General features: G+C 43.9%; 1 protein-coding gene and 1 pseudogene across 1 annotated transcript in view; one reads left to right on the forward strand and one right to left on the reverse strand.

Moving 5' to 3' along the window:
* Positions 1-4357, forward strand: part of PPARG (peroxisome proliferator activated receptor gamma) — a 32060-nt gene extending 27703 nt beyond the window's left edge. The window contains exon 6 of the mRNA XM_066613431.1: positions 3995-4357. Coding sequence (XP_066469528.1) covers positions 3995-4242 — 248 coding nt within the window. The 3' untranslated portion in view covers positions 4243-4357. The remainder of the gene's footprint in view (positions 1-3994) is intronic.
* Positions 4358-18454: 14097 nt separating this feature from the next.
* Positions 18455-18571, reverse strand: LOC136642690 (5S ribosomal RNA; annotated as a pseudogene).
* Positions 18572-24295: the final 5724 nt, after the last annotated feature.

Genomic DNA, 24295 nt, shown 5'->3' on the forward strand with positions numbered 1-24295 from the left:
GCTCTTAGAGATAAGAAATGCACAGTAATTTTGCTTGTGTACAAGGAACATAAAGTCATTGTTATGAATGTTTCATAAGTGAATGATTAACAGAAAGTATAGTTAACTTTCTGTGATATAGAAAGACTGAAGAATCAAAGAGGCTTTGACGCTGAGAGAAGCATCCCTCTAAAACAGTTTCAGGTACTGTAAGGCCCACCATTTCAGCTCGATTGTTAACATTTTTACCTATACCCCTTCTCAGTGCCATCTGAGCTAGTGGCCATCACCACATCTTGTGGCAGTGAATTTCATAATTAATTATACATCTTGTAACCTTTTTGTCAGTCCTGAATCTCCCACCGAGCCATTTCATTTGTGATCTCCAGTATTCTGAGGAGGCAAAACTTCTCTGTATCCATGCTTTCCATATTGATGATAATCTCATAAATACGTATCAAGTTTGCCTTGTCTTTTTTTCTAAACTAAAAAGGCACAGTGCTTTAGCCTTCTAGGTAAGGTGCTCCATCACCTTTAGGTTGCTGTTATCAGCAACTCTTTTAACTCTGGGACAGCTTTTTTTGGAGACTGGATGACCAAAAGTGAACACTGTATTGCAGACGTAGCTGCATCACTGATTTATATAAAGGTATTATGAAACTGGCCATTTGATCTTCAGTCTCTTTCCTAACAATTCATGGTATGGAATTTTGCCTTTTTCACAGCCACTGCACGCTGGAGCACTAATAGATGACATGGCAGGATATACTGCCTGTGTTTATAAAAACAGAAAAAAGGAAAATGCAGCCATGGGGGGCAGGTGGTAGTGGTTCTGATTCAGATCAAAACTGGGAGAAAGGGGTGTTATGAAAAACAAATTCTTTCAAATATAACAAATATAGCCGCCTTGGGTGCCCTTTGGGGAGAAAGGCGGAATAAAAATCTAATAAGTAAAATAAATAAATAACAAAGCATTATGTTGTCTGTATATAAAGAATTATTTTCCTTGGCTTCTTAAGACTTGGAAGAATGATGATCAGGAAGAGATAAATAGTGCTGTTCTGTGAACTGTTACGCAAATACTGGTGGAAGACTTCTTGCTGATGCAGGATGTTCCTGGGGCTGCATTACAATAAGAAAAATATGCTGAACAAGAGAAATCCAGGCTATAGTGCACAAAGTCTAGTAGACCTTTACTAGTAGTAGAAACGTTTGTTCAAATGGTGAAACCTCTCTAGATGTGAGACAGTTTTCTTATACAACACACCTCAGCTAAGTTGGAAATGGCTGTTCTGTGAGCAGACTGCACTGTCCAGTTAGAGCAGGGGTGTCCAAACTTTTTGGCAGGAGGGCCACATCATTTCTCTGACACTGTGTTGGGGGCTGAGGAAAAAAATTTACATTTAAAATTTGAATAAATTTACATAAATGAATATATTAGAGATGAATGAAAGGAGGTCTCGCGATAGCTCAAAACTGATAAAAGACCTTGCACAAAGCAAGGCCAGCCTTTCCTTTGCTGCCGCTGCTGCTTCACAGACAGCAAGCAGCAGAGGGAGGCCCTGGCCCACAGCTCGTGTGAGAGGTCAAACACTCAGCCCTACTCTGAGAGTAGTTGTGTTAGGCCAGCGTGGGCTCCAGCAAATCTCCAGTGAGCCAGAGACTCATTGGACACTGGGGGTTCCCTGTGGGCCAGATTGGGGGTCCCCAAGGGTCGCAAATGGCCCCCGGGCCAGGGTTTGGGCACACCTGAGGAAAGGCACCTTTGGGTTGAAGCCATTGTTTCCTATAGATTATAATATAAAAAAATCTTAACAGCCCTCATAGCCTTCTTTAGTTAACCCATTCCTGCCCAGCCCACACATGTACATAGTTGATCCCTGTTGCATATTTGCAACGTTGGGCAGAAATTGCTTAAAGTAAAGTGAGGTCCAAACTATACTTTAATCATGTGTGCCCTTTAAATTTTTGTTTCTGTAAAAAATACCATGTGAAGAGTCACGTAATCCAGAATGAAACTGCAGTGGTGGGATGGGGTTTTTATGACTTTAACCCCACTGTAGTTCCACTCTGGATCATGTGCCCTCACAAGCAATTTACAGTAGTAAAAAAAGCTTCAATTACCTTTCAAACAACCCAGTCCTACCTAAGTTCCCCAGAGACAATTCAGCAGTGCCAGCACTGCTTCCATTGCATTCCTCAGGGGAATTTCGGCTGCTAGAGGTCTTCTCAGGGTAAGGGATATTTATCCCTTTGCCACAGAGTAAGCCCCAACAGCCTCAGCGGGTCAACTTGAACCTGCACCAGCTCCATAGCTGGTATAAGTCCGCACTGATCCATATTGGTAGATCAGGCCTGGGAAGGGGATAGGATATGGCACTGCCTATCCCAACCCTTACAGGCCAAACCAGTCCACCCTGCACCCCGTCGCTGCCTTCTCCCCACCCCTACACCCCTTCCCTACCCTGTTCTGCCCCTTGCACCAGATTCACCTGCCCTGGCAGGCATCACTCCAGCTGTTGGCACCAGCAGGAAGACCTGGCCTTCCCTCCCATGCTGCTTGAAGGCACACGGTCACAATGTGCTTTATGGCATGTCTGTGATAGCAGAGTGTATGCTCTGCCAGCACATAGGTAGGTTAGGATTGGGCCAAAAGAAAGCTTTTTCACTACTGTAAATAATGCACAGGGTGTGCATGCTACAGATTGGAACCGCGATGGGGGCAAAATATTAAACCTCCTCTACCCCCATTTGTTGTGAATTCACTCTATATTGCACACAGCCCTAAGGGGTATTTTTAATATCAACAAAACATTTTAAGAGCCCACACACACACACGATAATCATAAGTCCCTACTTCTAATTCAATTGTTGCTTTTTCCCTTTTTTGAACTCTAGATGAACTCCCTTCATCTAGGTAGGATTGGGTCCTCAAACTGCAGTCCTAACCACACTTTCCTGAGAGTAAGCCCCATCAAATGCACTAGGATTTATGTCTGAGTAGAAATGCATAGGATTGTGCCCTAAATTGTGTAATTCAGATTACCTGTAGCTGTAAGATTTTCCAGCCAAAGTTCAACTGAGGCACAATTATGAAATGAATTGAAATTATTTGATACTCTCAATTATCAGTAACACTGACTTCTTAACACAACCAGAAATCTGGGATACGTAGCCAAAAACCCAGAAAGGTATCTAATCGTATTACCAGCACAAGATGCTTAGTTTCTCAGAGATTCAAAGCCAGACTAGTCATGCCTTTCTGATCTCAAAACACTTTCTGATCCCTGACTTAAGGAGAGCTCCGTGATATAATTACTTGTAATGACAGTTGTCAGGTGCCATCCACTTGCAGGATGTAGCGACAATACAGTGCATGCTTTGTTGTTCATACTTCAGGGTGGAACCCTGGCATTCAGGTACTGAGGCTTTATAAACCCTGGAAACCCACAGATCCTAGTTAGCCCTACCATTAAAGCCCTGCCAGGCAATGTCTGCATGTTCTTTTTTTCCTATGCCTGATGTCTCCTTACAAAGCAACCATGATGGGCTGAAGAGCCCTAAACAGACTACACCAGCCTATCAGTGTGGTTTGATGGCCTCACAATCATTTTACTTATTAACTTCTGCTTTGCGGCATGTGCAAAATGAGTTCTGATTACTGAGATGTCATTTCCTGTGCCAAAGTGAGTTTAACTGGTTACACATTACCAAGTGAAGCTGCAATAAGTCATTGGCATCTGTTGTCAGATGAGAACATTTTGCTGTTAGCAGCAGCATTCAGTCACATCTTCATGTGCTTGTAGATTCATAGCATTAAGCACTTATAAGTTCACTCTGAAGGCAGAATTTATGTCAGATAATCATAAAAAATCTTACCTCTCTTAGTTTAAATTCAAGTACTTCACTAAATTGTACTTAATGCTCTGAAAGTGGGCAGAGGGCTGCAAGTATGTGCAACATTCAGACAGATTTCAATCTGGACAAAAATATCTTGTGTTTTTTTCACTCCTAGATCGCCCTGGGTTACTGAATGTGAAGCCCATTGAAGACATTCAAGACAACTTGCTGCAAGCTTTAGAACTCCAGTTAAAGCTGAATCATCCTGAGTCATCACAGCTGTTTGCAAAATTGTTGCAGAAAATGACAGACCTCAGACAGATTGTAACAGAACATGTACAGCTGTTGCAAATCTTAAAGAAAACTGAGACAGACATGAGTCTTCATCCACTCCTACAAGAAATTTACAAGGACTTGTATTAAGGGCCATAGAATTTTTGATCCACTGACATGATGTACGTTCTTCAAATTGCACTATTTCTGTGAGGGAAACAAAATATTACATACCTAAGAAATTACTGTGAAAAAAACATTTAAAAAGAGAGAGAGCTTTACTATTATAGATCTATTTTATGCATATTGTTTATAAAGACACATTTACAATTTACTTTTAATATTAAAATATCTATATCATCAAATTGACAGTATTTTCCAGATTTTTTTAACTGTCTTATTTCATAAACCAGAACTGCTTGTTCAATCTAATTAAAAAAAGAAATTCACTGAAGTTGGTTAGTTGTGCAGCTAAATTTTTAACTTCACAATAAATAAGTTTTTTCTTTTCTAGGGGAAGCTTTTTGGGTATTTTATGTAGTGATGTGAGAATATGTATGGGTCACTGCATTGTCCCAGAAGCCTCAAAATAGTTATGCCTGGCTTGATTTCTCACTTTTTAAACTATTCTAAGATTCACTAAAAGAAGATACAAGGGCTGTGGTGTAAAATGAGCTGGATTATAGGTTTACAAAATATTGCTTTGGCTTTAGCCGGTTTGGAAGGATACTCAGCTAATTATTTATAGTTAGACTGCCTTTCAAAAATCTTATCCACTTTAGTAAAATTAGTACTAGTATTGATTTCATATGTCTGTAATAATAGATGCTGTTTAGGAATCTCAGGTCACACAGTACATGAGCTTTATCCCCTTCTTTCTGGAGGCCCTGCATATTTATCACTCATTTTGCTGGATGTAGATTCCAGCTTGTAGGTTTCCAAGGAAAAATGAACAGCCCACTCCTACACTCTACTGTCTTCAGTGAATTTAGCAGAGGCCCACAAAATCAGCTCTGCTGCCTTTTTAAAATTTTAAAATCATAATATAATAAATACAAGTCAAACTTGGAAGGAGGAAAAAATAAAGCGTTTGTCCTTAAGATCCAAACCCCCTGGATCACTGTGTGGGGTAGCAGCAGCAACATGCACATTCCTTTTGATCTTGGCAAACCTGGCAGTGGGATTGTTTCATGCGAGTGCCCTGAAGCAAAGCAGGAGGGATTTTTACAAGGGCAGATTATGCATGTTTCCTGCCACACTATTCAAGGCAGGCACTGTTTACTGTACAGCAAGTTGGGACAAGAGAACATGTAACAGGAAGACAAGCCAATTCTAATCTTTAAAATACTTCTACATTGGAAATAAAATGGTAAATATCCCAACCTATCTCATATGAAATTGCCTAACACTGACTCGGCCCATTGGTCCGCCTAACCCAGCACTGTCTACTTTCTCTGACAGTGGCTCTGTGGAGTTTTGGGTCCAGGTTTCACTAGGTATGTCAGGGAATTAAGATAGAATCTTCTGCATGCAAAGGACAGTTTCTACCACTGAAGTGTGCCCCCCCCCATCTGCATAGTAAACGTCTCTGTTCTCTTTTGATTCAAAAAGAGCATGCCCAGCCCCGTTGATTTTGGCTTACCTCTTGGGTTTATTTGACTGGGAGCTTTGGAAGCAAAATGAAATCTAGGGTACAGATAGAAACATAACACACACCAACCCAAACAATATGAAGCACTATGAGAGAGTGCCCTACTTGAACTTTGAGTGATGCAGACCACCAGTGCTTTTTTTGTGGAAAAAAAGGTGCAGGAACTCACAACTTGTTAATCTTTTTTTATTTATTTATTTATAAACCATTTTTATTGGAGAAATAAAATATTTTTTATGTGCTTCCCCCCTAAAGATGAACTTACTTCTGAGTAGACATGCATAGGATTGGGCTGTCAATCTCCACATCCCCTTCTCTCTAGCTATTTTTTCTACACATGAGGAAAAATACTGTACAGGTGCACTTGTAGCGTGTAGTATGTAGTGTGGCACTACTTCAAGGAGAGGAAGCAGTGAATGGATTCCAAAAAATGGCTTACATGAGTTCCATGTAGTAAAATTACTCTAAGCAACTGTGGGAGTAAGAACAAAAAAGGAATTCTTACACGAGAGGGGTCCTTAGGTGCACATAGAAACAGCTACTTTTGCAAACAAGCCATTAAATATGGTTTAATTCAGGTATCAGAATACTCTGTGTCTTTGGGAAGGCGCTTGGCATGCAATTGTATGCTGCCCTGAGCAGCCGCTTTGCATTGCTGGAGAGGAGCTGCAAACGCTGGCTGGCGGAGGGCATGCTTGTGGGGGAAGGACGAGGAAGATCTCTGGCAAGGCTGGACAGTACGTTGTACACACGTAGAATCCCTTTTCACCTGCCCTTAGCATGTGAAAACGGGTGCAGATATATATCTCTGCCAGGATTAAGAGCCCAATCCTAGGTATGTCTACTCTGAAGTAAGTCTCGTTCTAGTCAATGGAGCTTACTCCCAGGAAAGTGCCTAGGATTGCAGCCTAAGAGCCCAATCCTATGCATGTCTACTCAAAAGTCCACTTTAGTGAATGGGGCTTACTGTGGATAGGATGGCAGCCTTAGAGTTCAATCCTGTGCCTGTCTACTCTGCCTCTGTTTTGCTCCCCCCTCCTGGAATGCCTCCGAAGGGGAGGGGCCACTGCAAAAAGGTGCCAGAACTCCGTCCCCCCGCGTTCCATTAGAAAAAAGCCCTGCAGACCACAGCATCTATGTTTGCCTCCCAATAACCCCCATGTACTAGCAAGTCAGATGACCACTATGCACTCACACAGAAAGTGTTGCCCAGAGTAAAGGCAAATTAATTGGAGCAAGAGTGGCCAGTGAGGAGGCATGGCAGGGTGTAAATAGCCATGGCTGGTAGCATCAGTGCCTGCACTGGGCATTGCTATCCATCAACAAACACACAATTGCACAGTGATGCAGCTTCCAGTCCAACTTCACCACTGTGTGACACCCTCTGGTACACTTCTCTGGTAGGCTGTGGGTCTCTCTTCCCCCTCAGGCACTAGCAGTTATCCTTTATTACTCACCTCTTCACCAGCCCTTTGCTGAGCAAATGATTCCAGAGTCTGAACTTCAAACTATACATTGCTTTTAGCATGTAAGTCTTGACTTTCTTATCAAAACCTAACATGCAGGGGCTATTTTAGATCAGAACCTTGGCAGGAATGAAGTGATTTATCCCCACTTCACCTGCCATGACCACAGTCCAGATCAGGTCTCCACACCTGATAGTTATATAAGAAAACCAAGACAGGCCAGGTCAAGCCTCACATCAAAAGCATTACATCAGGGTAGCGTTATCCTGAATCTGGCCTGTGTGAATCACAAGTGTATTTTTTGCCAGTGGTCCTTTCTCAAATGATGGGTAAATAGTACCCATTTACAAGGCATTACAGGACCTCTGCTCATAGACTCCCAGGGGATAAAGGCAAAAAACAGCATAGCACTGTGCTGGGGCCAAGCAAAATATGACTGCATGCTTCAGACAACCACGAGACTGCAAAATGTGGACTCTTCTGCCAAAATCGGAGTGATGTATTTCTGTAGCTCTGCTTCCTCATGTATGTATATCTTTAGTATGTACTGCACATATATCCATGCATGCACACGTACACCCATACCCAAGATTCAGTGCTTGAAATGAGAACACACTGTTGGACCTTGCATGTCTGACCTGTGACTATAATAGGCACTGGTTTGACAATTTTTAAAAAAATAAATAAAAGCAGTATGTATAGCACACCAGTCAGTGCTGAAGAATCTCCAAGGTGGTTCACAACTCTATTTAAAAACACTGAATCATAAAATCACAGTGGAACTGACACAAGCAGTGAAGAAAGATTCAGACAACTTAGAGATTCAAAGCACAAAGCACAAAAGTTCAAAGCTGGTGGAACAAAAATACCATGCAGTGCAATCCTATCTGTGTCTCCTGAGCTGCCATACAATCGAGTAGCCCCATTGTGAGGCTGCTTGCCTTAACTGGGGAAAGGGCATGAAAGTTCCCATCCCCCAAGTAAGCGGCGGTGGCTGCCTGGTTGCATGCTGGATACCGCAGCAGCCATTTTGGTGCCACAGCAGCCCCGCACACCAGGCAGCTCAGGATGGGGCTGCCCCTCCCAGGAAAGTATGTACAGGATTGCAGCCTAACCCATCCAGGGAAACACTATTTGTGAGGAGAGCATGTTAGTGTTCCAAGGGAGGGGAGTTCCACACTTTGGGCACCATGGCAATGTATGTTCTGGGCAAGTTCTGCATTCCCACCAAATCACCTTGGGCAATGGGGCAGGCAGCAAGGCCTCTCGCAATAAATTCAATAGGTGGGCAGCTCATGTTGGATCCCATGGTCTTTCAAAGATTACTATTAGGAATATTTACATACTACTTTTCAACATCTTGGTTCCAGACCATTTAGGACTTTATTAGCATGTTGCGCTGAGCCCAGAAGTGAACCAGAAGTCAGCACAGAGGGAACAATGCTGGAGTAATAGGCTTCAAACACTACATACCAAATGGTAACCTGGTTGCTGCATTGTGCACTTGCTGAGGATTCGGAACACTTTCGGGGATGGGGGATAGTCCCATGCAGAGTGCATCACAATAGTCTGGCCTTCAGGTGCTGAAGATATGTATAACTGTGGTCATTCCTGCCTTCTTGGGGAATGGGTGCAAGTAGCACAGTAAATGGGTTTTCTGTCAGTTGCAGACCTGCCATTAGGTCCAGTGGGGCAAATGCCCCAGGCGCAAGCCACTAGGTGCTTCTGGTTTTCCGGACCCACAATTTAAAGCATCAGGGACCCTCAGAGAGGCTTCCCCGACATGGGCTAAGGTCGTGTAAGTCTCTGTGAGCTTCAGGTGAGTAGGGGGGCAGATTTTTGCACAGACGGGCAGCAACAGTCCGCAGGGAGGTGCCATTGCAGACCTTTGCCCTGGGCATGGGGCTGGCGAAGTCCACCACTGTTTTCTGTCATAAGTTCAAGCATTCAAATGTACTCAGGTAAACAGTGATTACTCATTTGGTCGTTTAATATTCTATGACAAGGGAAGATCCGATGACAGTGACTGTTCTCTCTTCCCCACCACTACCACGTGGAGCATGTAAAAGTACCTAAGGGTTAGAGGAGGTTACCTCAGACAACAAGCCATTGTTCACTTCCTGCTTTTAAAATGCTAGGAAATCAAATTCAAATTTGAATTTTAGCAGGTGCTAAAGTAATGCACAATTTATATGATACGTCGTATTTAGAAAAGTTCTTAAACAACATGAGAATCTGTGTAGCAGCAAAGACATGAATGAAATTTACTGCGCAATTCTGACTTGACGTTGGGCCGGCTTGGCTGTCTCCACATTATCTCTGAGTGTTGCAAACGTGCCATGCTGAGCCAGCAGGGCAAGTGCGGAGGCCTGTGCATGCTTGCCAGCGCCGGATCCTGACCCTGCACTGGCTGGCACAGGTACATTTCCACTGGGCTGTGCGGAGGGTGGTTTGGAGGCAAGGGTAGAGGAGGGAGGAGTGGGGAGAGGATTGGGCCTGGGGGGGGGGAAGAATCGGCAGAGGCCGCCAAATCCTAACCCGCATTCCCAGTCCAAGCAACCCTACATGGGCTTCCCAGTTTTTGCATCAGCTATATAGCTATAGCTCTATATCCCAAGGAGACTTCCAGCCACCTTCTAAGTTGCAGTGGATGCAGCACAGGCCATGTGGCCTGGCTGTGCCAACACAGCTGAGGACTGGGCTGCCTGGCAGAGGATTGTTAAAAACACAACTGATCCAGCCATGGTCTTATTACAGAAGCTTTTAACTTTCTTCTGAATTGCAATATATTGGCATCCTTCAGTCTCGGAAGACTATGGTGTCACGCTCTGAATGGTGGTTCTGGAACACAGTGTCCTCTCCAGTGCGCAAAGCCTGGGTAAAGTAGGTATGGAGGATAGGCTGTTACCCATGCAGCAAATCCCCCTCTTCACGTTGCTGAAATGGTCCAATGGAAAGGCAGAGGCCAATACGGTTGGTTCCAGCGGCGTCGCAGGAGTTGCCAGAACATGACTGTGTTCAGCCATGAACTGCCTCAGGGACTCCGGCTCCGGATTTTGCCTCGAGGTTGACTCCTGAAGCCTTTTCCATAACTGGATGTAGCCACAAGGCAGTGGAGGTTTGGGATCAGAGTTTTCCTTCTATCAGATGAGCTGCCTTCCCAGGCTGACGAGTCCCATCTACCCGGTGGCTGTTTAGTCACCTCTTACGACAAGTACAGCCAAACTGAGGGCATATTCTTATCCCCAGCCCACAGGGGATTGAATTGCAATGCTCAGGTGAATTTGAGAGATAGTTCAGTTTAAGAAACAAAAGCTGTACGCCTATACACACTTTCCTGGGAGTAAGCCCCACTGAACAGAATGAGACTAACTTCTGAGTAGACATGCATAGGATTGCACTGAAAATGAGAAGAGTTTCACAATGGGCTTTTGCTATGTGCATCATTGGGGCATACAACCACAATAAGGAATTAAAAACAGCATCTAAAGCTTCTAGTGTTTTCTCATGTGAATTGTCATCATAACTTTGGTTTGAGTTTAAATATATTCTCTTTCTATGGGATTTTATTTATTACAGAAAAAAAGTTTGCTCATGTCAATTTAAAGTAGGTTGTGTTATTTTCAGAACCTCCAGGGCTTTGGTAAAAATATTCCAAGCCATAAATCACTGGTTGCTTTTTGATCATGAGAGCAACAAAAAACATTTTATAACTTGCAATTAGAAGCAATCAACTGACATGTGTTTTTTTTCCCTGTTAAAGGAACTTAAGCATGTGTCCACACAATTGTGGCAGTATTCAGAATGAATATAGGAAAGTAAGGCTGTTATTTTATGTACTTTTCATGTAACATGTCACTGTTACGTGATAAAAGTAAATGTGCTCACAGTTTGCACATTGTACCAACCACATTGCACAGTTTGCACATTGCACCAACCATGTTGGCTTGTTTGTGTAGAGGACTGGATATTTCACAGAGATGACACATGTGTTCCTACCCCATCACATGAGAAAAGGCTGAGCACCTGACTGCCCATGAGAGCCATGTTTGGCAAGTCTGTCACAAGTCAATTCTTAACAATAGTATTATTAATTTTATTGCATTGTTATTCCCGCTAGGTTGATATTAGCAACTCCCAGTAACTTGGTGCGGTTTTTGCCCCTAGGTTGCTGAGCAGGATGGAAAGAAGTACAGAGTTGACTCTGTGCCATAAGCAAGCCCTTGGGCTCTCCACCTTGTGTCTGGGACTGTCACAAACCCCAACTGCTTACCCATATCATGTACCCTCTTTGTTTACAGCAAGTTACCCACTGTTGTTAAAGAGAAGGTGGAAGTTTGTCTCAGAAGCTTATAAAGCCGAAAACAATATTTTTAAACCACAAATGTATTATATCCAAGCATTCTGGAGTTTCCAAGATTGGCTCATAACTTTGAATTAGTTGGGTGCCCTTCGGGGAGAAAGGCGGAATACAAATCTAATAAATAAATAAATAAATTAGAGTAGTCAGTGTTACTAGCTCTATAATGGACTGCTAATGGTGGTTAGACTATCTACTAGGTCTACGAATAGAATGTAATTGAAATATATTTGTTCAGCCAGAAGCCATAATCAAATTTACATAAAATGAGATTTATTTAGAACACAGAAAAAATGGAACAAAATTATAGTCACACAACTGAAAATGTCAGTGAAGACCCAGTCAACAACATGGGGAACCACACCATTTTGTTCTGATGTCAACAAAACTAATGCAAAAAGAGGCATTTTCTTGGTAGTGTCTTGATCAGAAAACAGAAAACGAATTTTCAGTGAATTAGATCAAAATTCCCATCGCTTCAACTATTCAGGGAGGAATCTATTCCTTACACGATCAGTTATACAACAGTAAACAAATAATTGAGTAGATCTTCAGTTTCCCCTGTTCCACAAACACAGCGGACAAGTTCAGACAGTACTTACCAAATTGGCCCACTTTGCACATTTCTGTTTCCCTCACTTTCCAGCATGCCAGGAATCTTTCATTTAATTGTGTTGGGGGAGACGGGGCATCAGAACTGTAGATTAGTACCACATGTAGAGAAACAGACTAACCGTGTCCTGTCCATGAAATTAAGCAAAAAAGGCCAACTTGGCCAGTAAATGAATGGAGTGTACATGCTCACAATGTATTCCCCCCTCCACAAGCATAAGAACATAAGAACAGCCCCACTGGATCAGGCCATAGGCCCATCTAGTTCAGTTTCCTGTAAATCACATCGGCCCGCCAAATGCCCCAGGGAGCACACCAGATAACAACAGACCTGCATCCTGGTGCCCTCCCTTGCATCTGACATAGCCCATTTCTAAAATCAGGAGGTTGCACATGCACATCATGGCTTGTAACCCATAATGGATTTTTCCTCCAGAAACTTGTCCAATCCCCTTTTAAAGGCATCCAGGCCAGATGCCGTCACCACATCCTGTGGCAAGGAGTTCCACAGACCAACCACATGCCGAGTAAAGAAATATTTTCTTTTGTCTGTCCTAACCCTCCCAACACTCAATTTTAGTGGATGTCCCCTGGTTCTGGTGTTATGTGAGAGTGTAAAGAGCATCTCTCTATCCACTTTATCCTTCCCATGCATAATTTGTATGTCTCAATCATGTCCCCCCTCAGGCGCCTCTTTTCTAGGCTGAAGAGGCCCAAACGCCGTAGCCTCTCCTCATAAGGAAGGTGCCCCAGCCCAGTAATCATCTTAGTCGCTCTCTTTTGCACCTTTTCCATTTCCACTATATCCTTTTTGAGATGTGGTGACCAGAACTGGATGCAATACTCCAGGTGTGGCCTTACCATAGATTTGTACACGGCATTATAATATTAGCCGTTTTGTTCTCAATACCTTTTCTAATGATCCCAAACATAGAATTGGCCTTCTTTACTTGGGTCGACACTTTCATTGACTTGCCCACCACCACCCCAAGATCTCTCTCCTGATCTGTCACAGACAGCTCAGAACCCATCAGCCTATATCTAAAGTTTTGATTTTTTGCCCCAATGTGCATGACTTTACACTTACTGACACTGAAGCGCATCTGCCATTTTGCTGCCCATTCTGCCAGTTTGGAGAGATCCTTCTGGAGCTCCTCACAATCACTTCTGGTCTTCACCACTCGGAAAAGTTTGGTGTCATCTGCAAACTTAGCCACCTTACTGCTCAACCTTTGCAAGCATGCAAATAAAGGCCAGTGGACAAGGTGCCATATGAACTGGCCTAGTGTAACTTGTTCTATAGGAATAAAGATATGGCTTGACAAATGAAATGCATGCAAGACATAAGGCACATTTGCGGGGCTTACCGCCAGGCTCCCGCCAGAGGTGGCTCAGCTCCTGCCAGCGCTGAGCCACCGCCCGGTGGGTGCCCGCGTTCCACAGCTCGGCAGTGCCTGCCACCGCCAGGGTGCGGAACGGCAAATGGGGGGGGGACAGGGGCGATTCGGGGAGGGGGGAGGCCAGCGTGATGCGGGGAGGGGGCAGGGAGGCCGGCGTGACGTGGGGAGAAGGGGCATGCCAGAGGTGTGCCTGGGGGTGTGCGGGAGGAGAACGCCCTTTGGGCGCTGCTAAAGAGAGTAGCCCCATTGCGGGGCTGCCTCCCTTACCCGGGGGAAGGGGACGAAGGTCCCCTACTCCCAACGTGCCTCCCGTGGTAGCGCAGGAGGTGCTGGATGCGGCGGCAGCCCTCATGGTGCCGCCAAGCAGGGTGCCCCGGGCAGCTTAGGATTGGGCTGCCCCTTAGGATTGGGCTGTCATCCTCTTTGAATTTGTCCATTTTGTTTATATATATATATATTCAAGCCAATGGCCATCACCACCTCCTGTGGCACTGAATTCCATAAATCTATCACGAGCCCTTTGTCTCTGCAAGTGGCATTCCAGATACACTGTGTGTGCACATGGGGAGGAGGGACTTTAATACTTATAAAATGTCCACCCTGCCTTTCACCATAACACAGACCCAAGATGTCTTACAATAACAAATCACAATGAAATATATCAAACACAGATTTAAACAAACCAGAAAAAACAGCCAATTAAATGATTACACAAAAATAGTAGCCTTAAGTATCAGATTAAAGAAATCATTAAAAGATTTCATATATCCATTAAAAGTGCAAAAGAAGACAGACATCTCCTGGCATGAAAAGGATCACAGGGTTGGCACCAGGCAAATGCCTCTAGGGACAGAGTTCTTGATTTGGGGTGCCATTACAGAAAAGGCCCTTTCTCTTCTGACAGCTATCTGAATGGACAGGCAGCTTCAAGTGGGAGAATTACACAAGGTGTGAAAAATTGGTTGTTATATGGTGTGCTTTTGAAAATGTACTGAATGGTTGGAAAGTCTTTGTCACACCTATTGCTGGCAGTTACCGCACTTTCAGCACCACTGGAGGAAAATTCCCTTAAGTTCTCCTAAATGGTCTCTCTCTCTCTCTCTCTCTCTCTCTCTCTCTCTCTCAATACTGTGAGAACTGCCAGCATGTTGGGCGTAAGTCTCTCTGGGTTTATGCCATGTGAGGTGCACAACAGCAGGCGTTTAAGAATTTGAGCAACTATCTGTTAGAATTACAACAGGTAGAAAAGGAAGAGGAAGAGACAACAAAGAGAAGTAAGGGAAGAAAGAGGCATAAGTCTTCCTTGAGACTGCAACCACAGCTTTCATTTGTTTTTACAAGGGATTTCTGTTAGGGGCTGACAAATCGAATGGCATTAAAGGGGCCTTCACATGACTGGCATTTCCATTCTGTCCTGGCCATCCAAGTCAAGTCCTCCAGGCTCTCCACTCCCTTCTACAACCCAGGTCTTGCTGAAACCGGGCAGGCCAGCCTACTTTTAGTTTGATTTCTGGGAGAAGGATGATCAAGATGAAAAAATGTATGCAAATATAATTGGGAGTTCCCTGGCACAAAGTCTGGATTACAAGAAAATGAGGCAGAACACTGTGCCCTGCCAGTAAAGCCTACATACATATTCACCTCTATGAGGCAGCTGAAACTTCGGAAGATGTCAGGCGTGGAGAGGGTGCCAAAGAAAAACCTTGCAGCAGTGGGCTTCGTGAGTCAAAAAATGAGAGAGAAGGGTCCGGGGAATGTTTAGGGAAGGTATTCAATTCAAGGTGCAAGGTGCAGAAGGTGTCATTTAGGCCCCCCCCCCCATTCATTGCAATCACATGTAAATATCCACAGGAGCATTTGTATCTCCAGTCCTTATGAGAGGTGAAGACATCAGCACAACAAACACTCTCAAAATACTTTGGTTTTTTGCCATTAAGGCTGCAGTCCTAAACACACTTCCAAGAAAGTAATTCCCATTACTTCTGAGTAAAAATATGTGCCTCTTCCTCTTACTCCTGAATAAACACGCTTAGGACGGCACTGCTTGAGACAAGAAATATGAAATAATGTATATTACGTCTAGTTAGGGTTTCTTTTCCAAATAGAAGCTGGTGGGTTGGGGCTATAGCATGAAGGAAAGGGGTATTTAACCCTTTTCTCCACTCTCTTGCCCCAACAAAAATCACCCCCAAAGCTAGTATGGATCCCTGAAGTGGTCACTGGCTTCAGTGTCACTTCCGGGAACACACCAACACTTCAGGAGGTTTTTTGGAAGGAAACACACCCAACTCTAAGCCATGGTTCCAATCTGGAACAGCCCCCCCCATTGCTATTTTTAAAAAGAAAATAACCCCCAAACTAGACAGTGTGTGCAACATCACTTAAGTACTGAATGTGTGGAACAGCAAACCTTTGAACCCTATTGTAAATCTCTCCACTTGGCCTATGCAGTGGTGGCATCCCTGAGGAAAGGAATCTGGTGGTAACTACTGTAAAGAATTAGTCTAAAAATGGTAGCAATGTTGGTTGATGCAAGGTCAAAATGGGTGCCTGCATGAACTCAAACAGTTATCATGGGATTGTAATCCGTAGGCACTATAGAATAACGGAAGCAGTGATGGTGTCAGAAGTCGACCAGGTTGGGCATGGGTCAAGGGCCCACCTGGTCAGGCTAATTCCTAAATTCTCAGGAGCAATAGTAGTGCCCAATATGTCACTGGGGGTGGGCAGGGAGGCCCAGTGTAGGGTTTTTACCCCACAACCTGTTCCCAGCCCTCAACAAATGCCCAGCATATGATGCTATGGTAGCCTATGGTCCGATCCCTGCATCCCACCACAGCTAGTTGCTAGCTTAACCAGTTTGGTCATTTCCAAACTGGTTGTCAGTACAAGCAGTATAAAAACTAGTTAAAAGGCTATGCTTCCCATTCCGCCTAACAGATGATCTGCACTGCTGTCACCGTGCCGATGTTCTGTTGTGAGAAATCAGAAGTTTGGCAGCACTATCTCCAAGCTGCAAACAGCAGCCAAAGGGCAACACAATCAGAACACTCTTTGCAGCCTTCCAACAGATAGTCAGCGGCATGACAGAATTCTCCCTCTGCTGCAGAGCCTATAACTGCCAATTATTTAGGATCTTTTTTTGTTTTGCTTTTAATATTTATAGCCACTTTTCAGCCAATCAGGTTCCTAAGCAGCGTACAATGAAACATGTAATAAATAAAATCAATAACAAATCAATTAAAACAGTGAAAAAGCACAGCAGATGGTCAATAACCAGTATAAAACAAAAGCCCTCGGCAAATAAAATGTTTTTCACCTGGCATGAGAAGAAAACAGTCTCAGCTTCAGGTGAACCTCCCTAGGAAGAAGGTCGGGTGCCACCATGGAGAAGGCCTGAGTTCCAGTTATCACCCTGCCTCATCTTCCAATCAGCACTAATCTACATGCTCTCCTCTATTATCCTCATATACCCCCTCTGTGTACAAGAGCTCTGCTCCTAATTTAGCTGCATCCTTAGGGCAAAGCTATTAAGTACAAAGTTCCAACTCCACAACAGAAGATTAGCACTGTGATAGTGTTCCAAGTTATAAACGAGTGCATTGCTATTTCACTGCTGATCAAATATTAGTCTGGAAATAATTGGGTCTGTATTTTCGGTTTGAGGTTGTTTGGCAGGAGAAGCCAAAAGTGGTAAGCACATTGTGGGTCTGTTGGTTGAAACCAACATACAACCAACATCAGGAGGACATCCTATACACACTCCCCTGGGAGTAAGCCCCACTGAGAATAAAGGAGCTTACTTCTGAGTAGACATGCATAGGATTGTGCTGCTAGTCTTATTTTCATTGAAATGTTATCTTTATATTTTAAATTGTTCCCATCTATCCAAACACATTCAGAAAGGAGCAGTGTATGCATTTAAGTAAATAACTAAGGTACGTAGATCGTTCTGAACCCCATGTTGCTGCTGAAAACTTTTTGAAGAGAGACGTAAAAGGAAACATACAGCCTGTGTGCATCATAGATCCACATTTTCTAGAATGATCTTTTGTGTTACTTAAGATACCTTATTTTAATGGAAATGGGCAGTTTTTCAGATTCCTGCGTGGCCATGATGAACATCTATACCTCGTTACATTAAACACAGTTACCCAAGAAATCTCTCCAGTGCAGTGGAAACTTTGAGGGGAAAAAAATGGCATTCTCCAGAGGCAGGGGAGGGAAGGGGAAGCCACAGCCCGATTGGTTCCCTCAATGGGAAGAGCTGGCAGGGCTCTGGAGTATCTTGTCCTGCTTGCTGCAAGGTTTATTAAAGCCATTCTGTTGTGTCAGCATATCCTCCGTTTGTTAGTGCTAAATCTCAACTGGCCATCGCCTGCCAGAAAGAGCAAAGGAAGCCTGCCAAGCAGGCTCAACAAAAATGCAGCCTTAAATATAACAAATGAGGTTGCATTTTGCTGTGGAAATGTTCCTGGAAAAAAAAAAAAAAGGGTTATGTATGCAGGCCAAACTCCATGCAGTTAGGGGGAGAGAGGAGCAGGGTATGGTGGGAAGAACTCAAAAGAATCTTTGGATGAGAATTGCAGTTCAGCAAGCAGCCTGTTCAGGCAATACAATGACCATGGCTTGTACTGGGAGTCAGAAAGCAGACCTCAGGCTCATGCAGTTGCTCCCTCCTCTTCCCATGCTTCTCCCTGCCTCTCCCCTCGAAGGTGAGTAGGGTTCTGCAGAATCAAGGAGATTCAGGGTCCAATCCTATACCACTTTCCAGTGCTGATCCAGCTGTGCCAATGGGCCATGCACTACATCCTACAGTGTGGGGGCAGTCATGGTTGGTTGGCAACCTTCAGTCTCCAAAGACTATGATATAAGCCTACAGCACCCAGTACTCCCAGGCGGTCTCCCATCCAAGTACTAACCAGGCCTGACCCTGCTTAGCTTCCAAGAGCAGATGAGATTGGGCATGTGCAGGGTAACAGTTGCTGTCATGGAGGCCACCTCAAGGTAAGGAAATGTTTGTTTCCTTACTTCGGGGCTGCATTGTGGCTGCATCACCACTGGAAAGTTTGACAGGATTGGGCCCTCTGTTCAAATCAACATGGGACTTCTCCAGTTCAATTGTGGACCTGGCCCTGGCGCTGCCCAGGGACACAGGACCGCAAAATGCCACCCCTGCCTGAAAAACTTTATTCCTGGTTTTCACAGAAAACCAGAAATGTTGTTTTTCACATTTTGAAGGCCTCAGAAGATCTTCTGGGGTCCAGGGAAGCTGCAGGCAGTCTCCCCAGACCTTAAAAGGCCTTCTAAAGCCTTGAAAGTGGACCCAAAAATGAGCCCCCCAAAAGAAAAAAATGGCGGCAGGGGAAGGGTTGTGCCTCTGCCCCCCATGGGGAGCAGCCTGGGGCATTTGCCCCCCGCACCCCAGGTACACCAGTGCTGCAGTTCATTCCTTATGGTTAGGGAGGTGGGACAGGAGCACAGAAACAAAGGTGGGAATGTGAGAGTGTCAGGTGCAAAACTACTCAGGTACAATTTTGGGGCTTCCATGATCAGTCTCAGATAGAAAGGAATACTGTTTATCTAGAAATGATACTGGAATGGCACTACAGAAGAGGCACAGGTCATTGGCAGCACATTTTAATTCTGTGCTCTTTCAGAGAGTTTGTGGGAGCAGATTAGCATTCTTTGTGCATCATGAAGCACTCATGTGACCCCAGCATCTTCATGAGGAAAATGGCAACAGAAACCATTTCAATCCACCTCCTAGACCACTATAAAAGTTAAGTGAACCGACACTTAAGAACATAAGAACAGCCCCACTGGATCAGGCCAAAGGCCCATCTAGTCCAGCTTCCTGTATCTCACAGCTGCCCACCAAATGCCCCAGGGAGCACACCAGATAACAAGAGACCTGCATCCAGATGCCCTCCCTTGCATCTGGCATTCTGACATAGCCCATTTCTAAAATCAGGAGGTTGCGCATACACATCATGGCTTGTACCCCGTAATGGATTTTTCCTCCAGAAACTTGTCCAATCCCTTTTTAAAGGTGTCCAGGCCAGATGCTGTCACCACATCCTGTGGCAAGGAGTTCCACAGACCAACCATACGCTGTGTAAAGAAATATTTTCTTTTGTCCGTTCTAACTCTCCCAACACTCAATTTTAGTGGATGTCCCCTGGTTCTGGTGTTATGTGAGAGTGTAAAGAGCGTCTCCCTATCCACTCTGTCCATCTCCTGCATAATTTTGTATGTCTCAATCATGTCCCCCCTCAGGCGTCTCTTTTCTAGGCTGAAGAGGCCCAAACGCCGTAGCCTTTCCTCATAAGGAAGGTGCCCCAGCCCAGTAATCATCTTAGTCGCTCTCTTTTGCACCTTTTCCATTTCCACTATGTCTTTTTTGAGATGCGGCGACCAGAACTGGACACAATACTCCAGGTGTGGCCTTACCATAGATTTGTACAACGGCATTATAATATTAACCGTTTTGTTCTCAATACCTTTCCTAATGATCCTAAGCATAGAATTGGCCTTCTTCACTGCCACATTCACTGGCACATTGGGTCAACACTTTCATCGACCTGTCCACTACCACCCCAAGATCTCTCTCCTGATCTGTCACAGACAGCTCAGAACCCATCAGGCTATATCTAAAGTTTTGATTTTTTGCCCCAATGTGCATGACCTTACACTTACTGACATTGAAGCGCATCTGCCATTTTGCTGCCCATTCTGCCAGTTTGGAGAGATCCTTCTGGAGCTCCTCACAATCACTCCTGGTCTTCACCACTCGGAAAAGTTTGGTGTCGTCTGCAAACTTTGCCATCTCACTGCTCACCCCTGTCTCCAGGTCATTTATGAAGAGGTTGAAAAGCACCTAGATTATTGGGGCTTAGGTAGTGTGGGTTTCACAGGATTTCAGACGATTTTATAAGAGCGAATAGTAAATGCAGAGTATTTTATTTTATTTCAATGACTGGAAAATAGTTTGAAGAACTTCTTAGCCAATATTTTGGGGAATGCACATTTTGTTAGTCGTATATTTATTTGACTAGTAATATTGGCTAGATGAGAACAGGAGCACATACCAGACTGCTCCCAATAACTATTTACTACTCACAATAAACCTAGGGCAGAAAAATGTAGATTGGAGAAACAACAAGTAGAACTTAATGGAGAGAACTGACTGGCTATGTCCATCAGCACCCAGGATTGGTCAGGCTGTTGAAGAGACCCTATAGGTACTACCACTAACACAGACCTCTGCTTCAAAAGTGAAACAATTTCTTCCATTTTCTCACATGGCCAGACACATCTGAGGTCTCCTCAACTCAAGCTTGCCTCTTAAAGAGGCAGTGCCCAACAAGTACTACTCATAAATCATTTTGCTGTCAATCACAAAATGCAAGTACTTTAATTCAGTGCTTCCCAAATTTTTTAGCACCAGGACTCACTTTTTAAAATGACAATCTATCATGACCGAGAGAGAGAGAGAGAAGAAATGATTATTATTATTATTATTATTATTATTATTATTATTATTATTGTTATCATCATCATCATTATTATTATTATTATTATTATTAATAATAATAATAATACTAAATAATTAATTAATAATAATTGAGGTCCTGTACTGCTAGAGACCTTACATATAAATGTATAGTGTGTGTGTGTGTGTGTGTGTGTGTGTGTGTGTGTGTGTGTGTGTGTAGATATTTGCAAGACACTCCCTAGAAATGGAATACTCCCTGTTACCCCAAAGCCTCACAATCATTCCAGGGTACCCAGAAGGTTAAAGAGCAAGAGGTGCAGTTAGGGATTTCCAGGCCAGACAATAGGCTGAAACTGGGTTAAATGTGATCTACAGTACTTCAATTACTAGAGAAAATCAGAATATTTGACATTTTAATTTGGGGGCGTGAAGATTACCTCATTCCACAGGTTAGCATTCCAGCTAATGATTTCTTCTACAACAGGGCAAGAGTGCTTGTAAAGATTTTTGTTTCATGTTTCAAAAAACTTTCACGACTCACCAAAAATCGGTTCATGACTCACTGGTGGGTCCCGACCCATAGTTTGGAAAACACTGCTTTAATTAATACAAATCTGCTGGCTTACAGCGAATCTCTTTGTTTTCTTTTCTGGAAATTTCAAGCCAATTCCTTACATACATGCAGTGTAAGCCAGTCCCTGCAATGTTACATGGAGCTGGAGTGCCTAGTGAATTACATCCAGTCCCAAAGCACAAGAGTATTATGCATTTACAGCATGGAACTCAACCAAATGCTTCAAAACCAAATTGTATCATAAAATCTGTTCTGCAAACACTGTGAACTGGAAAAGATCCTATTTTGCTATTCTGAATCTGACTCAGATTTGGGACAGATATTCGGAAGGAGATGTTCCAAATAGAATTCCCTTGTCCCCAAACACACACAATTATCAAAGATGCTACCAGCTCAGCTTCAGTTCTGGATCATTTCTATGAGAACGTCCCCACTGCAATGCCCCTTTACTTTATCAGATTCCTCTCTGCTCAGCTTTAGACAACTATGTTAGCAAAATGTCATCTGCAGTTGTTTTTAAATGCAGCAGGACCTCCATACTGCTACAAAGACACCATTAGGACTGAATCTGGACAGAAAATACTCAGATGTAGAAAACAGCACTAGAAGAAAACCTACATCCATGCACATAGAATGCATTCTCTGAATCAGGCCATCTAGCGTAACGTGGACTCAAAGTTTGTAAAGGGAGAAATCAAGAACATTCTACTGAAGAAATACATCACTTGCTGCAGTGGCGGCTTGGAGGGGGCAGGGGAGCAAAAGCCCAGGCACTGCGTCTGTGGGCCCTATGGAAGCAGTAACCCTGCACCCACCGCAGTGCCGCTTCCGCGACCTCCACCCACCCTATGGAGCCGTTCTGGGAACAGGCGAAGCCCAGCATGACCTTCCTCATGGTACTCTAAAAGCCAAGGCTTCTGGAGTGCCCTTAAAAGTTCTTCTAGTTTTCCACTGGAAAACCAGATGTACTTTTAACAGTGTTCCAGAAGCCTCAGATGGCTTTTGGAGTGCCGAGGGAAAGGTCGTGTGAGGCTCCGTGCGACTACGTAAGTATGGGGAGGGGGACAACGTGTTGCAAGGGGGCAGCATGTTGTGAGCCTGGCCCAGGTGCTACAGCGGCCAAGCCTGTAACTGACTTGCTGTTAACAGTGCAAAATATCAAAACTGTTGACTTCTTGAAAATTTCCTATCATTTTTTTTAAAATCTTGATTAATAATGGTGTTTTCCTTTTCCAGGCAAATTTGATTGATCTGTTTTTTTATAATTTCAGTGCTGGGAATGAGTGGCTATTTGGCTGGAAAATAAAATTCCACATATGCATGCCCAAGTTTTCAAAGCTAAATGATTAGGTGCCCAATCCTATCCAAATTTCCAGTGCCAATGCAGCTGTGCCAATGGGGCATGCACTGCATCTGTCATGTGAGGGCAGTCCTGAAGGCCTCCTCAAGGTAACGTTGATTCCCTTATCTTGGGCTGTATTGAGGCTGCATCAGTGCTAGAAAGTTGGATAGGACTGGGCCTTAAATGTGCTTTACATATTCTGGATAAATTAACTGTTATCCATTTCTCCATTCAAATCCTCCCCACCCTAAGGCTGTCATATTGACCAGTGGCCAGGATTGCCCAGATTCTGACCATGGTAGTTGTTTGAACCATTACCTGGCCTGGCCTGAATTCCCAACTTTTAATTTTTTAAAGCAAATTTCTAGTTCTTCTAAAGAGATATGGTGAACAATGTGAAGGCCGTATCTTATCCCAGTCACACAGTACTAACGAAACTAGTCCTGCCTTCCGTTGTTGTAGCCAATACTAAGTCACCGCTAAAATTTATGCGTAAGGGAAGCGGCGATATCTATACAAACCAAAAATTACTAAAGTCATGATTGAATGCTTGGAGACAGAACTTGTGTGGTTACTTTTGAAGTAACCAACTTATTTTTTATTCTTAGCCAGATGGCGAGAGAGCAGCCCATAGAAAATAATAAAGACATCAAGCATTTTAGAACAGGACTGATTTAGAATAGATTTGATTGGCAGTATGCTATCCCAACAAATGTTGGGCAGTGTAATGTTAACATATAAAAAGCTTGCTGAATCAGGCCCAAGCTCCAATTAGTCCAACATCCTGTTTCATACAGTGGCCCATCAGCTGCCCTTTGGAAGCCCACAAGCAGGATAAAAAGACTTACCTGAATCCTTTCATTGCTCCCCTGCAACTGGTATTCAGAGACATCCTGCCACTGAATGCAGAGGTAGTGCATAGCCTTCATGACTAGCAGCCAGATTCGTCCTCCATGAATTGGTCCTACCCCCTTTTAAAGCCATCCAAGTCGAAGCTAGTGGTGCCAAGCAGTGGACAAATTCCACTAAATCTCACCAGTCAGACGGCCACAGCTCCATCACTGGCTAAGGCAGGTCAATTCCACCTCCTCTCCATATTTGGGAGGAGGGCATACTACCCCAGACTCAGCTCTCACCACCACCACCACCACCACAACTCTTTCTTACCTCCTGTCTCACTGCCACTTTTTCAAAATTGGCCAATGTACAGGAGATCGTGGGAAAGAGATCGTGGGCTGGCCTGAAGCACTGGCAGGACTGGTATTAAGAAGGGGGTTACCATCTTCCCAATGGCTTTCCT

The sequence above is a fragment of the Tiliqua scincoides genome, chromosome 2, assembly GCF_035046505.1.
Source record: "Tiliqua scincoides isolate rTilSci1 chromosome 2, rTilSci1.hap2, whole genome shotgun sequence".
NCBI classification, from domain to species: Eukaryota; Metazoa; Chordata; class Lepidosauria; order Squamata; family Scincidae; genus Tiliqua; species Tiliqua scincoides.